General features: G+C 47.1%; 6 protein-coding genes across 6 annotated transcripts; 2 read left to right on the forward strand and 4 right to left on the reverse strand.

Moving 5' to 3' along the window:
* Positions 1-3,566: 3,566 nt before the first annotated feature.
* Positions 3,567-5,322, reverse strand: N7479_003206 (serine--tRNA ligase SES1; the record flags this gene model as incomplete). The annotated part of the gene is made up of 7 exons (XM_057250903.1): positions 3,567-3,744; positions 3,796-4,164; positions 4,215-4,305; positions 4,364-4,785; positions 4,855-5,016; positions 5,069-5,139; positions 5,190-5,322. The coding sequence occupies 7 exons, from the start codon at positions 5,320-5,322 to the stop codon at positions 3,580-3,582; spliced, it is 1,413 nt and encodes a 470-aa protein (XP_057110228.1). The 3' UTR covers positions 3,567-3,579.
* Positions 5,323-5,965: 643 nt separating this feature from the next.
* rhbA (Rheb family small GTPase rhbA) lies at positions 5,966-6,711 on the reverse strand (the record flags this gene model as incomplete). The annotated part of the gene is made up of 4 exons (XM_057250904.1): positions 5,966-6,205; positions 6,266-6,394; positions 6,447-6,586; positions 6,657-6,711. 4 exons carry the CDS (start codon positions 6,709-6,711, stop codon positions 5,966-5,968), a joined length of 564 nt encoding a protein of 187 aa, XP_057110229.1.
* A 635-nt stretch (positions 6,712-7,346) lies between these two features.
* Positions 7,347-9,848, reverse strand: N7479_003208 (WAPL family protein; the record flags this gene model as incomplete). The annotated part of the gene is made up of 2 exons (XM_057250905.1): positions 7,347-7,625; positions 7,692-9,848. 2 exons carry the CDS (start codon positions 9,846-9,848, stop codon positions 7,347-7,349), a joined length of 2,436 nt encoding a protein of 811 aa, XP_057110230.1.
* A 609-nt stretch (positions 9,849-10,457) lies between these two features.
* Positions 10,458-11,370, forward strand: N7479_003209 (uracil phosphoribosyltransferase; the record flags this gene model as incomplete). Its single annotated transcript, XM_057250906.1, has 4 exons — positions 10,458-10,615; positions 10,676-11,034; positions 11,093-11,264; positions 11,319-11,370. The coding sequence occupies 4 exons, from the start codon at positions 10,458-10,460 to the stop codon at positions 11,368-11,370; spliced, it is 741 nt and encodes a 246-aa protein (XP_057110231.1).
* A 342-nt stretch (positions 11,371-11,712) lies between these two features.
* Positions 11,713-12,392, reverse strand: N7479_003210 (transcription elongation factor 1 family protein; the record flags this gene model as incomplete). Its single annotated transcript, XM_057250907.1, has 4 exons — positions 11,713-11,891; positions 11,956-12,094; positions 12,149-12,193; positions 12,267-12,392. Coding segments are annotated over 4 exons (489 nt in total), but the record flags the coding sequence as incomplete, so codon positions are not given.
* Positions 12,393-12,929: 537 nt separating this feature from the next.
* Positions 12,930-14,204, forward strand: rps1 (40S ribosomal protein eS1). Its single transcript, XM_057250908.1, has 5 exons — positions 12,930-13,022; positions 13,131-13,215; positions 13,271-13,296; positions 13,361-13,862; positions 13,931-14,204. The coding sequence occupies exons 1-5, from the start codon at positions 13,009-13,011 to the stop codon at positions 14,072-14,074; spliced, it is 771 nt and encodes a 256-aa protein (XP_057110233.1). The 5' UTR covers positions 12,930-13,008; the 3' UTR covers positions 14,075-14,204.
* Positions 14,205-15,222: the final 1,018 nt, after the last annotated feature.

Consider the following 15,222-nt stretch of genomic DNA (forward strand, 5'->3'; position numbering starts at 1 on the left):
ATTATCATTCTTCTGTAACCATATGTAGACAATAAGGCGTGCAAATAACATGAAACCGGTAACAATGTGGCTTTTGCTCTGGCTGAATGTTTGTTATGCTTCTCTCTAGTTTTAGCTAATACATGTTCCTGGAAACTCAGCAACATGGAAAAGACAATTGTATCATTGTCGACCTGCAAAAGGTGCTGTGGCTCCTGGATAAATACTCGTTCGCGCTCTTCAACCGCACCTGTACTCCACTATCAGTAACATGATTATCCTGGTCATCCAACACTTTAGACACATAGGGTGTTGATACAGCCTTTCTGACCAAGATGGGCAGGTCATTCTAATGCTCCTCGGCTGGATTGAACTTCCTTCCGAGATCCTCTCAATCACTCACTTAGCAGCTCAACTAAATCCACTGAGTTCTTTCCCTTTTGTCTTCTCCACATGACGTCCCAGTAGCTACATCCACAAGCCTTCCCTGAAAGGCGTCAGGTGACCAATATAGCCCTAATCCACCACTGACTGGGATCAATAGTGCCAACAGAGAATTCATCAACGAACAGGGTAATCTAGGCAACTTTCCCATGTCAATTAAGAATTCAGTGTAGTGCTAGAAGTCATTCTACTCGTGGACAGCGGCGAAGATAATACGAGTTGCAATTTCTAGGCGAGGCGAGGATCTGATACACGGTCTTTGTGGGGAGTAGAGTGTTTCAGTCCGACCAGCCAGGCCTGCAATTGCTGAATTGTACAGGAATCACACGAGGGCCGGAAGGCGAAGAACACACTGAAACATTGGATCGACAGTGGCACCTGATGTTGGCGATCAACAATTTTCAAAACAATCAAGAGGCTTAAATAGAGGCATAACCCTATCTGCAGTGTAACGCATATTTTGCAGGCCTTGAGGTTCCATATACTCTTCATCGGCTTCCTCGTATCAATGCAGAGCCATTATTTCCCCATCCCTCCCCCAAAAATCTTGGCTCAAACTCTTTGCCCTTTCTTTGTCTTTGATGTTTGTAGAGTAATGACTCGACCATAAGTAGGGGTAGGTAAAGGGCGGGGCGGGAGAAATGGAGACAAAAGACAAATCGCAATCACTGTTGAGCGATAAAGTCAGCAACAGACCCATCCATGGGTGTATCAACCGGGTTCATGCTTACAGTAACATTTGAAATCCATCTGTTCGCTTGTATTGAAAGGATTTGCAGCCTAAAAAGGACAGGAGTTTTCAAAAATGATCGGAAAAGAGGGGCGATATGAGCTTGCGTTGGCTTCACCGGAAGGCTAATAGTCAACAGCACCACGTAGAGGTCCAAGCTCGTAGCTGTTGGATCTTCCAGGGCAAACTCCCTCAGTTGTCGCCCTAGAAGACCCCGGCCACAGGAAGGCCGGAAATTACTCGCCAATCTACCAAGAACAGGCTTAACGGAGCCAGCCTTTCCTGGAATAATGGACAGAGCAACAAAGACACGCAATAGAAACTAGGCCATTCTATCAGGGATAGGCCAAGCCAAAACCAGCCATTCCTTTAAGAATAGATCTAGCTCGTTGTTTCACTAGGAACAGGCCAAGCCGAAGCCACTTGTTCCTACAAAAAAGGACGGCTCGGGCCACTCTCTCAAGAATAGATCGAGCTGATCATTTCTTTGAGCATAGGCCAAGCTCGTTAAGCACGTCGGTTTGCTAGGAATAGGCCAGCCGAAGCCAGCCGTTCCTGTAAGGATAGACAGAGCAACAAAAGGACGTAATAGAATTAGGCCGCTCTATTAGGAATAGGCTAAGCCAAAGCCAACCCATTCCTTCAATAATAGGCCAAGCTCGTCGTTTCGTTGGGAACAGGCCAAGCCGAAGCCAGTCATTCTGGCAAGAAAAGACGGCGCGGGCCATTCTCTCAAGAATAGATCGAGCGGAGGCTGATCATTTCTTTGAGCATAGGCCAAGCTCGTCAAGCTCGCCATTTTATCAGGAAAAGGCCAAACCAAAGCCAGCCGTTTTCACAAGAAAGCACGAAGCTTTTTCCTCTGTTAGGGGTAGACTAATTGTCAGACACCCTATGTTTTGTCAGAGTCAACGGTGTGATGTTGGCCACTTTCAAATAGACGGCGAACACTGGAATGCTGGAGACGAGACTCCAAGGTGTCACCTCTTTTGTGAGAGCGCCGGAGAAGTGAGCCCATCCCCCTCTGAAAGACACTCAGGCTTCCTTTTGAGCTAGGACCACTGGAGCAGTGGGAGTATTCAGATCGCACTAGAGATCGTGGATCATTCAGAGGTCCGACCCTTGAGGGTGGGAATCCGAAAATTCTCCAGTCAGCTGCACGCTCCTCGGCCGCGATGGCTCGCTGCTGAAACAATTCAGTTCCCTGATTGGCCTCTGTGCGGTTGTACTCGAAGCATTTGGACTCTTTCCTATAGTGGCTATCAGTATCTGCCTAGCACAACATGTCCGAGCAGTATTAACCGCTCTCAATGTAAGGGAAGGAGATCAATTTTGCTCAGCACGTATCTGTCCTAGCTTGTGCTTGTGGCGCAATGGATCAAGTGTCCCGTGAGGAAGGGAGGAATAAAAAGAAGAGGGTAGAGGACATAGGGTAGAGGAAAGAGAGAAGAGAGAAGAGGGAAGAGGAGAACTTCGAGAGTAGGGGACTGGTCAGGTGCCTTCCATTTTAAGCAAGTACGTAAACAAAGCCTTCCTTGGAAGGTGCCAACTGAGGATAATGTCAATGCCAGGCCAATCTGAATACTAGATTTTCAATACATTAGCAGTGAGAGATAATCGACTTGTTCAATCCGTACATTGAGTTCAATAGCTTGACTAGAACCAATAAGTCCAAATGTGAGATTGGATGGCTATTAGGACCGTACCTACAAAATAGGATACTGCACGAACAGCATTCACTTACTCTCCGGGAGTGTATGTCACTCTGTGCTGAATACTATGTTCAGCATCTCCTTTTCAGCCTCGTTTATATTGACAAAGCCTCTCGTACTATCACAACTGGACATGATTTTACTATTGTTATTACATGTCTACTGTATAAGAGACGTCGAAGTGCATGGTTGTTTTAGATGAGATTTTTGCTAAAAGATATAGCTTATGATATTATATTATGGATGTCTTTGATGTCCATCTATGTACATATCAACCAGGGATTCTTATGAGGAGTAGCTGGAACGGTAATAATAAAATCTATAAAGAACATCTAAAGAAGACATTAGAATGTTTTCTTGAAGCCCCTAATGTATCTTAAGCCAAATAGATCAAGTTATCAAAGTCCCCGTTTCGGAAATAGCCAGTCAACTGTCTTCTGGCTTTGAGGCTAAACTAGAAAATGAGACTCGTATCAACCCAGCGTTTTCGATCACATAATGCTGAGCTACGTACGATGAGTTCGAATAAGGTCTACTGGATCACCTCGATTACGATTCCTACGAAGATGAGATCCGATGAAATCACACGTCGCCAACCTTGGAAGGACAAAGGCTGCATGAGCAGCCGACTATTGTTGTGTACATCTATGAGTCATGAAATAAACAATCGTAATTTGTAATTTGTATCTCAAAAGTATATCGTTGGATATCTCCTTAAACCTGAAGACCTTGCATCTTTTTGGTGGCATCATCGGCGCCCTTGGTAGCCTTCCCCTTGGCCTTGGTGGATGTGCTATCCTTGGGGAGCTCCTTGGTGTAAGGAAGGAACTCAGGAGCACCGGGAATGTATTTCCGCAGGACCTCTGGGACCTCGATACCCTAAATAATAGTTAGCTACTGTCAGAATCACCAGTGAATTGTGACACTTACATCTTCTCTCTGGTAGTTCTCAAGCACACAGCAGAGAGTACGCTCCGTTGCGCACAGAGTGGAGTTCAGCGCATGGACATAAGTCTTCTTGATATCGGTGGCCTTCTTCACGCCGTACCGGATCTCCAGAGCTCGGGACTGGTAATCGGTACAGTTGGAGCAAGAGACGAGCTCCTTGTACTCCTGCTGGAATGGGAACCAGGCCTCCAAGTCGTACTTCTTGGATGCTGCGTTGTTCAAGGCGCCGGAGACAATGGCGACAATGTTGTAAGGGAGTTTTAGGGACTTGTAGAATTCTTCCGAAGTGTTGATCATGTCCTCAAAGGCTTGCCATGAATCCTCGGGCTTTGTAAGAACAAACTGCTCGATCTGCATGGGGTTAGAATATGAAAATATAGGGCATTCGGGTCTATGCTAACCTTTTCGAATTGGTGAACACGGAAGATACCCCAGGCATCCTTTCCGTGAGATCCAGCCTCCTTGCGGTAGCATGTGCTGTAGCCGGCATACCTGTTTCTTGTATTAGCAAAAAAAAAAACGTAAATCCCGGACGACAAGGGAGCCTTACTTGATGGGCAGATCCTTGTCCTGGAGCCACTCGCTGTCGTGCAGAGCAGACAATGGTTGTTCGGAGGTAGCAATGAGGTACTTGTCGGTCGACTTATCCTCGCTCTCAGTAACCTTATACAATTCCTCGTCGAATTGCTCGAGCTGCGCAGTCTTTGCCATCAGATCCTTGAGCATGAATTGAGGAGGCTGGTTGGGCGTGTAGCCCTTGTTGAACAGGAACTCTAGACCATAGTTGACCAGAGCCAAGTTGAGGAAAAGACCGTAGCCAGTCAAGCAGTATCCACGGTGTCCAACAATCTTGACACCACGCTCTGGGTCATATCCATCAAGACGAGTCAACACTTCGTGGTGGGAGAGGCAACCTGGCTTCTGCATTTCGGCGTTCTCGGGGGTCCATGATCTGATCAGCTTGTTGTCTGCCTGTAGCCAGAAATTTACTTGTTAGTCTCATGGCGCATTCAATCCCCCGGTGAGTTGAAAGACCCATACCTCATCGTTGCTCACGGGTACGGATTCGTGGACGTAGTTTCCAATCGTGCGAATCTTTCGGTCGCGTTGAAGCTCCTTGGCGATAGCTGCCTCCTCAAGCTCCTTCTTCTTTGACTCAAGATCTGCCTTTTGTGCGAGCAACTCGGTTGCATCTTCCTTGTTCTGAGAACGGTAAGCATCCCTCCATACCCTAGATTGGCCAGGAAATGCCTACCTTCTTCTTCATTCCAATTGCCTTCTGAACTGCATTGATCTGAGAGCCAAACTGTGTGACCTCATAACGCGCTATATCCGTCAGTAAGGTCTCACCAGCCCTAGAAGAAAAGGATCCATACCGCGTCGGGCCTCTTCGTACAGCGCGACAACTTCATCAACGGTTTCCTCCGGAGCAAATCGCTTCTGCTGGCTCTCCTTGATCTTCTTGAGATCACCACCGCGCTCGGTAACAAAGTCGGCAAGGTCCAGCATATTGACGATTGGATTTTAAAGGTTCAGGGGAATCCAAGTGGTAGAGGGGTGACTCAAATTGTGGAGGGGTAAAAACGAGGAAAATCAAAGTGCGTGGATGCACGCACCTAGACCTCGAGGGGTCGCATTACTTAATCGATAAGGCGCTCCAGGGCTTACTTCCAAATAGGCTAGTTATGGCCACGGATGTTCCTATAGATCACTTTCATTTAATACTTCGCAAACTTATAGAAGCCTGTTCCAAGCCTGTTTCGATTGAGATTCATTACTCTATGCATGGTACTGATCCATGTTCCCTAGTTCGACCCTAAAACTCATTATTCATGCAATAACCCAATGTTCCACCAGAAAGACACAATAGACGAAGGAAATAGGGCCCAAGAGAAGAGGGCCTCGAGAAGAAGCCATCAAGTTGGTGTTATCAAGTTTGGCGTTGACGATCTCTGAGTCAATAATCGAGTCAGCAAACAAGACATCCATAGATCTGAATTGAGTGGACATCAAAAGAGCAAGGTATAGTATTGTCAGCTCCAATTAAAGAGATGTTTCGTGCTTCTTGACTCAGAGATTTAGGTATCCAGAGATGGCTTCTCTTACCATCTCCGGGAGAGAAACACACGCGTTCCAGTAGAAAGCTTCCGTATTACATCAAAGTGCACTTGTTGTTCCCAGTTGGTTGTGAGGGATTTTGTGACTTCTCAACCTCTCCTATCATGAGATCAAAGGCTTTCGAAACATTGAAATCAAGGAAAGCGCTAGCCTCGGTGAAAGCGCAGTTGAGCTCCTCCGCTAATTGCCGTCCATCATCGAGGGTAACTTGGCGGTGATCGGGCTTGAGATCACTCTTGTTTCCTACTATAACAAGAGGTACATCATCCGCTCCCTAGAGGAAAGATTAGATGCTGGTTCGTGGGTACTAGTCATAGGAAAGGCGGTGACTAACGAGATGGTTCAGAATCTTGTCGCGAATCACCCGCACCATGTCAAATGACTGGCGCGATGTCACTGAATAGACAATAATATATCCATGAATTCCAATGAAATGCTTGGAGTTCAAGATGCTATATTCGTCCTGTAGAATTGTCTCAGTAACCAAGCAGCAATCTTGCATGAGGATTACCTACCTGTCCTGCAGTGTCGACGATCTCAGTTGCATAGTCCTGCCCGTTGTGCTTGATAATCCGGCTGAATGTGTTCTCAATTGTAGGGTAATAGCTTTCCACGAAGTGGTGCTCCACAAAGCGGACCGTGAGAGATGATTTACCTATTAAATGAGCAAGTATTAGTTATTCGTAATTATAACGATTCGGGTTCTGAATAAGGGGCTCTCTTACCCACGGAACGACTGCCAACGATTGCGATCTTTCTTTGCTTAGGCGCGGAAGGCATCTTGCGCGGTGTGGTAAGACTCAGCTAAACCACCAATTTGAATGAGAGATGATGATGTTGATACGGTCAGGAAGGCGGTGTCTTTTGATTGATAAAATTGGATCGACCAGATATTCAAAAACAAAATGGGACCTGTTCAGAAACGAGGTCGTCGGGGGGTGGCAAATCCCTCGAAGCATGCGGAGCTCCAACTCCTTGTAACCTGCAAACAATGCAAACGGGTGGGTTCTCCAACTCCAGCCCTGGAGGGCTGAGGGCTCTATAAAAGTACGTAACCTATGTGTCGGTGACTAACTAGTTACGTTCTATGATCAGCGATTTGTAATTCTTTATAAAATGGACTGTATTGCTGAAATTACTAAATCTCACTTTTTTGAATTGAAGTCTGGTTTGACTTGAGGTCATTATTTTTATGACTATCTTAATCAGTGGTAGACATCTGCCCAGGTGGATATGAATGTGGACCATTCTAGCGTAAATGGTTCAATTAAAAGCGACAAGGAAGAGGGGTATCAAAAGCTGCCAATAGACCAAGAAATTCATGTCATCGAATCTAAAAAAAGAAATGCGGATAGAGAAGACCAAGCACGGACTTATCTGCCTCTAAGCGACACTTGTATAGCATGCAACACTCATCATTGCTCTGCCAGTCGAATCCGAGTGATAAGTTCTTGTAATCTTGACAGGAACCCACTCGCCGGTTGTCCCTGGGTTGGAAAAGTGGAGATTTCTTGTTCAATCTTCTGATGGTATTGCAGGAATTCATCAACGGTAGATATCACCACCGTCAATCCGTTGGGGGCGAGTGAGCTCTTGATTTTGGACCGAGTCTCAGGATCCAAACTGAGTGTTAGTAAAAGTACCGCTAGGTATCCCACAGCAACATTGTGGTGTACTTCTAAGACCGAGTGAGCCTAAGCAGATCTAGTAAGTCTAATGCGTCGATAAAAAAAAGGAACCCAAAAATATCAAAAACTTACCTTGGAGATGGAATCGACATGAGTCATGAATAAATGCAATAGTTGATCAAGGAAGGTCGCTGAAGAACCAGCAGAGTGAAGAAAAATTGATCTTGATGCTTCACTCTGTTCTGTCAGATTGATAAGTGCGCCGAGCGCCAATATCACGCTGTCCAGGGGATTATTCGCTTGTCCAAGCGCGTCTTCGGTCAAATCACCAAAGTTTGCAGAGACAATGTGGACCAGCCCCCCAACCATCTCCAGGGTTGCAAATCTATCACAGAGGGAAGGGCTGCTGTTGGTAATGTTTAAGATAAGCCGAATGTAGAGGGGTTGTATTTGGCTGACAGTGCCCGGCTCCAAACAGAGCAGCCTATGAAGTTCAGAGAGTGGGTCTAGGATATCCCAATGCTCTTTTGTGAGCGACTCAGCCAATGCAGTGGAAGCCTCCAAGATTGAAAAGCCCATGCACAGTATTTGAGAGCTCTCTGGGTGTATTTTTTCCAATGAAACACAACGTCGGCTTTCAGACACGAGCGCTTGGACCAACGGTTTTAGAAGAGGCGTAGAAAGGCTAGGGTTCTCGCCTTTGGTTCGCATTGTGGAAATAGTCGACCTCAGGCAATACAGCGCGAGAGTGCATGGGGATAGTTTCGACAATGCAATATTGGGAAATAGCATAGCAGCTATCTGTGGAATAGTGTTCTGAAGTGTCTTTTGCAAGGGCCGAGAAATGCCACTGGCTTGAGCTCTTGCAGCCACTGATATATCATCTTGCATGACCAATAAGGCGGGCGATGCATCTAGAAGCTTAGGCCATGCAGCAGTCGCAAGAACATAAGACATGTGTCCATCCGATGATCCCAGTGCGTAGGCACAGAAAGCCAGAATAGTGGGGACCACCTGAAGGTCCATGGACAGACAATCCACAAGCCTTTTGTCAAAATTGCATTCCACAAACCGCCGTTTAAGTTCAGGATCCAGAAGTTTGCCACACAGTTGGAGAAAGGCATTACATCGACCCGTCAACGAGTTTTGAGGATCTTCGATGTCCTCGAAGATAGATTCGACGGCACCTCGGTACCGAGCGTTTCCTCCGGCTTGTCTGAGTTCATGAATACTGCGAACAGATCCATCTTCGTTGGTATCCTCATTTGGCACAATTAAACGGGCACTGGATGTAGCCTCATAATTCAACTGACGTTGGACAGATTGAGAGCGGTGCTTCGGACCAGCGGAAGCATTGTGCGCTGAAGTATCCTCTGACATAATCATATCATCCAAAAAAGAACGTTGGCGTGCATACGTGACCCGGGAACCTCGTAAATTAGAGGGAACCGACGCAGGAGAGCCTTGGGTGTGGCTTTCGGCAGGACACTCATTCACAGCCGCACTTGGCGAAGCTCGGTCGGGAGGGGTTGGAGCCGGGGATGGCTGGCTATGAACGGGACTCTCTGGCGATATTTCAACCGGGTGTTCCGTGCTTCCGAGCGAGTCAATCAGTCTCCTTCGACCAGGGGTGATGTTCGCTTTAGTGGTGTAGCCTTGGTTGATGTCCGGCGAGCTGTTTTGCGCGAACTCTGCATCCTCCGGGCTCTCATCGATTGATACTCTCATTTCATGCTCGAGAGCAGATACCTTATTCTGGCTCCGCACAGACCTCCCCGCCCTTGTTGATCTCGCGGAGCTTGTCTCCTGGTCGGCTTCTGGCTTTTTGACCAATCGACTCCGGCCATCGGATACCCTCTTCTCCATTTGTGGTGACACTTTATGATCCCCATTCTCTGCCTTGCTTGGCTTCACGGATCGCCTAGTCGCAGGAACTGCCTTGCTTTCATCGGGGCTGTATCGCCTTCGCTTTCTCCGGACCATGGACATCTGTTCGTCATCTGAAGAGGGAAAGTCATACACATTAGGTTCTGTGGTGGGTTTTGGTTGTGCAAGGCCTCGAGCCTTGGTCGTTTCCACCGATCCAGACGGTTTTGTATCCCCATTATTGTCGCGCTGTAACTTGGTGTAGAATGGCCGTGAGAGACGTGATTTTGGCAAAGGCATTTCTTTGGGAGTCGTTCTAGCGGCTGATGAGCGCACAGGCTTTTCGGTATTCAATAGAGGTTGACTTTTGGCATTAGAGCCATAGGTCACGATTCGTCGATTCCGAGGGTGTGAGTTATCCATCTTCGGTTCACAAAGGGCACGAGACCAGGTGCACGTGCGTTGTTTGATTAATTCAACCGGGAGATTTGGTTCCCAAAGAGCAATTAAGGTGTGCTGAAGAGCAATTGGATTGATGGATTAAGTCAAACGGAGTCGTGTCTTGAGACGAAGACATGTCCTCGCGGAGTTCAATGGAGCTTACACATGCTCAAAGGGCGCGGCGCAGTCATCAAAGAAAACACTGGTGACTGGCAATGAGACGTGTAAATTACTGCAGGTTTCTTTGAGGTAATGAAAGTGATATCCGAGCTCCCGGAGATAGAGACAAGTGATAAGAGGCGGAGGGGGTGAGATGGGGCAGAATCACCCACTGCGGTATAGCTTCCACCCGAGATAGAAAAAAAAGATAAGAACAAAACCCTACATATACTTCCCCGCTCTTGGCTTTTTTTCAGACATTAGCTCACGGTGCTTTTCTACCCCTCTCAGGCCTCTTCTACTTCACAGGTACTTCAAACTGATATCTTAGATACTTTCGGTGTTTCCATATTAACAACTTCTTTTTTTTAAACTCTCCAGTACGGCCCACACAAACACACACACACATACATCTTTGGACTTGGCAAAATTATGGCTAGCAAATCAGAGACAGGCCCTTCTCCTGCGCAGGGTGTTGGTCCTCTGTATCGTCCCGATGGTGAGAAGCCCACTGCGACAGTCTCAAAGGAAGTCTCCTATGAGAATGTCCACGTGCTACCTCAAACACCCCAGTTGATTGCTCTCTTGACGTGAGGACCCATTCTCTGCATTTAAGGTTACCCTAAACTCATGTTTTGTACCACAAATAGGATGATCAGAGACAAGAGAACGAGCCGTGCCGATTTCATCTTCTATTCTAACCGCATCATTCGGTTGCTGGTGGAGGAAGGCTTGAACCACCTCCCCGTTGTTGAGCAGTCCATCACTACCCCCGTTGGACGGTCCTACCTTGGTGTCAAATTCGAGGGAAAGATCTGCGGTGTGTCTATTATGCGCGCAGGCGAAGCCATGGAACAAGGATTGCGCGACTGCTGCCGATCTGTTCGCATTGGAAAAATTCTCATCCAGCGCGACGAGGAGACCTGTATGCCCAAACTGTTTTACGATAAGCTCCCTACTGACATTGCTGATCGATGGGTCCTTCTCCTTGACCCCATGTTTGCAACTGGTGAGTTGAGCTTGTTTTACAATGCCCCTGGCCTCCCAGCTGATTTTTTTTTTCTTAGGTGGGTCTGCAACTTTGGCTGTCGAGACTCTGATTGAGAGAGGCGTTCCTGAACACCGGATCCTATTCCTCAACCTCATTGCCAGTCCATCTGGTGTTGCTGAGTTTGCGGAGAAATTCCCTAAGCTCCGGGTCGTGACTTCTTTCATTGATCAAGGATTGGATGAGAAGAAGTGAGAATATCGCACCCTTTGGATGTTGTGATTGCCATGCTGACTGATTGATAGGTATATTATCCCTGGCCTGGGAGATTTTGGCGACAGATATTACTCTATGTAAAAGCGCTGTCTTCTACCACGTTGAAAAGAACATCAGTGGTTAAGGGTCATCTGGAAATTCTGAGCAATTCAGTATTCCATTATCCATCCATTGCTGGGTCTGTTCCAGATGCCATAAGGCACCTCCACCCCGCCATACAAGTCGCCTATTCAGAGTTGACTCGATGGCCGGTAGTGGAGGTATAGGTCTAGATGGGTGAGACACTTCTTGGAGTTTGGGATATATGATAAGCATATGCAACAAGAATATGCAGCAATAATATCAAATGCCATGTACATACAAGAATCTCACAACTTGATTATTGTTGATTGCCTTAATGCGCCGTTCGCCGTCATCCCATGATCAGTAGTCATCATCATAGCCATCGCCCTGCCCAGTCTCTTCTGGAATACCCTGCTTGCTGATCCCTCTCTGTCCTAACTGGCTCGGGTTCGGTGCGTCATATTGGTTGGCAGTGTCCTTCGCGACTGCATCACATGCATCTACCCAGTCCGAATATACATCCACGGGGGCAGAAAGATCTTCGAAGAGTTGTGTGTAAGTTAAAACGGTTGGGCCAACGCCTTGGAGTGATTATCAACTCACAATTTATACCAGTTTGGAACTTCTGGCCACAAACTTTGCATGAAAGATCGCCTAGGCCAAGCTTCTTGTCTAGCTTGACGACCACAGAGTTCTCATGGTTGCAAAAAAGACAGGAAAATGTGGTAGCAAGAGGTTCCCTCTGTTGCATGGTCAGTACCGGGTGCAAAGACTTGGCGATTCGTGATTCATTTACCTTTCGGGGCCCTTGTGGCTTCGAGCTTGACTTCTTGCGCTTGCCCTGTAGAAATTAACATCTATTCACGGTCGGGATGGTAGGGACAACCGGGTAGGGAGAAAGTGATAGCACATACCATGCTTAATTTTACCTGCGACACAGGATTTGGAATGGAAGAAAGGATGAGAGGAAAGGTGAAGCAATGAGGAGTGTTGACTTGCTCGGAGAGTAGGAGGCCCACGGTATGGATGCCAAGGCGAATTGCTTAATTGGGAATCGGAACAATAAGCCTCCAGTTTCCGATAAGTGATGTCAGTTGGTGGCGATTCCCACAGCGATCTACATTGTACAATACTACTTTGTACACTAGAATGTTGTATGGAAAGGGTCTATATCGTGCTGATCTGAAACTTCGGAGGAGGTTCAGTAATGTGGGTTGAGGAAAGAGTATTTATTGACTTTGATAGCAAGTTAATAACCAAATCTGATAGAAGTACATATGTACTCCGTAGGAAATATACATATATTACAATGAACAGCTTCACACCAATAAGCGTAGGGCTATTATAGTAACGACCAACCATTAGTTACTACTACTAGTACTAGGAATTAATACAAAAAGTACGGATCTGATGCTGGACTGTATGATGATGACATAATTGGATGACATAATGATGCTCCAGTGCCCGCAGGTGGACCTTTTTTAAATGTTCGATCACATGACTTTAATGGATGACATAATCAGCTAGGGCCCGCGCACTCGCTTAGCCGAGTTTTCTGTGGGTTTTCAACCCTCCCAGTCGAGTGTCGAAACCCTCTGAGCGCGCGGTGCGATACCTTTGTCTGTCTTCCAACAACACACAGATACACTCGCAATCATGGCTGTTGGAAAGTAAGCGCCCTATTCCTCATCAATTTCCTGCTTTCCATCTATCGAATTACTTGCGCATCTACGACCTCCATTGAATTCGCGAACGCACGGCTAATCCTCATCGTTCAGGAACAAGCGCCTATCTAAGGGTAAGAAGGGTATCAAGAAGCGCACAGTCGACCCCTTCACTCGCAAGGATGAGTACTCTGTGAAGGTGTGTTCTATTCCTCTCACCATCCCCTTTGCACAATGCTAATCCTCTCGACCAGGCTCCTTCCACCTTCCAGACCCGCGAGTATGCACACCACCCGAATCGAACATGGCGAATTTTGAGTTGGATTGGCTAACGGAATTATCAGTGTCGGTAAGACTCTGGTCAACCGCACCAGCGGTCTGAAGAACGCCAACGACTCCCTCAAGGGCCGTATCTTCGAGGTCTCCCTCGCCGACCTCCAGAACGATGAGGACCACGCCTTCCGCAAGGTCAAGCTCCGCGTCGACGAGATCCAGGGCAAGAACTGCCTGACCAACTTCCACGGTCTCGACTTCACCACCGACAAGCTCCGTTCTCTTGTCCGCAAGTGGCAGACTCTGATTGAGGCCAACATCACCGTGAAGACCACTGACGACTACCTCCTCCGCCTGTTCGCCATTGCCTTCACCAAGAGACGCCCCAACCAGATCAAGAAGACCACCTACGCCGCTTCTTCCCAGATCCGCGCCATTCGCAAGAAGATGGTCGAGATCATCCAGCGCGAGGCTTCCACCTGCACTCTTTCTCAGCTCACCCACAAGCTCATCCCCGAGGTTATTGGACGTGAGATCGAGAAGTCCACCCAGGGCATCTACCCCCTCCAGAATGTTCGTTTTCATCCCCCAGGATTGGAGAATTGCACATACATACGGATTGCTAACATATCTGTCTGCAGGTCCACATTCGCAAGGTTAAGCTCCTCAAGTCGCCCAAGTTCGACCTCGGTGCTCTCCTCGCTCTCCACGGAGAGTCCGCAACTGATGACAAGGGCCAGAAGGTTGAGCGTGAGTTCAAGGAGACCGTTCTCGAGAATGTTTAAAGGTTATGTCAATGAAGTGGTGTCACGTACTGGTCAGCCGGGGCAAATCATTGTCTTCTGGTCATAAGAAAAGAAAAAAGTTCAAACGTGTATGACAGATTCAAACTGGCGTGGAACTTTTAGCTACGCGTTACCAGTCTTAGACATGATCCCAAAAATTCAAGGGTAGTAGTTCTTTCATGTTCAATCCTCCTCAGCCTGCTATTGTGTAGGCAAGATGCATTGTGTAGGCCCACCCCTGCTTATTCGGGAGCGTCATGCTTAATCCAACTAGATGTGCCATTATTATCTGCTTAGTCTGCTCCATTCGACCCGTAATACATTCGATTCATCTTTTGTGAAACAATTCTAGCCCACAAGTTCTAGCCCCATCATTGGTCCAATCTCAGTCTTTCAAACGAAGGATCACCCTTGTAGTTCTATATGCTTACGTCCCAATGTTCTGATAGAGATGGATATACTATAGAACGCACTGTCGTCTATCATCGGGCATCGTTTAAGGTCTTAGGTCTAAGGCCTTAAAAGAACAAAAAGAACAAATTACTAAAGTGGATGTGGCATTAAAGATATTCATTGGTGGTCTTAGACCACAATGACTGCATGTAGATACGTTTGATAGGACGAGTGCGTCCTACGTTGCTCCGCTCTCTCACTCTTCTAAGCCGTGAAATTCCCCGCTAGACTCGAAGAAACTTAGCCCCGGGGGGTCTTATATTGAGGTCATTCCTGGGGAGTCAAACACAGCCCCGAAAAAATTAATAATTACAGCCCTGGAGGGCTGTAGTTAGTCAGTCTTCTTTACCTAATAATTGTTGCTGAGTGCAACCACTTGCATATAGCAGTGATGGGTTTGTTGAGTACAATCATGCACTATTTCTGAAAATATCCCTCAATCTCCGGCATTTTTTTTCCTAATTTTGAGGCTCTTCCTCGGCCTTGGGGGATGAGTTAAGTGGTTTAAGCCCCCGGGGTTAGACAATTGGGGAGCGCGGATATCCATGCTAACAAGGATGCTCTTGTTTGGTAGGATACCCTTCTGGGCTTGTCAAAAAATGGGGAGGAAATCGCCTAGGTACAGGAACCGGCATAAGAAGGGAGGTCAGGATTTCGGATAGCTCGCTTCTATTCAAAATTTGTTTCCTCGTAGT

Source organism: Penicillium vulpinum, assembly GCF_028829585.1.
Source record: "Penicillium vulpinum strain IBT 29486 chromosome Unknown utg000002l_segment0_segment0, whole genome shotgun sequence".
NCBI lineage: Eukaryota > Fungi > Ascomycota > Eurotiomycetes > Eurotiales > Aspergillaceae > Penicillium > Penicillium vulpinum.

Bases quoted from the DNA above. Each gene is read 5' to 3' on its own strand.
- rps1 (XM_057250908.1), top strand. The intron at 13,216-13,270 runs GTGTGTTCTATT...CCTCTCGACCAG, and splicing joins AGGATGAGTACTCTGTGAAG to GCTCCTTCCACCTTCCAGAC. The intron at 13,297-13,360 runs GTATGCACACCA...CGGAATTATCAG, and splicing joins TCCACCTTCCAGACCCGCGA to TGTCGGTAAGACTCTGGTCA.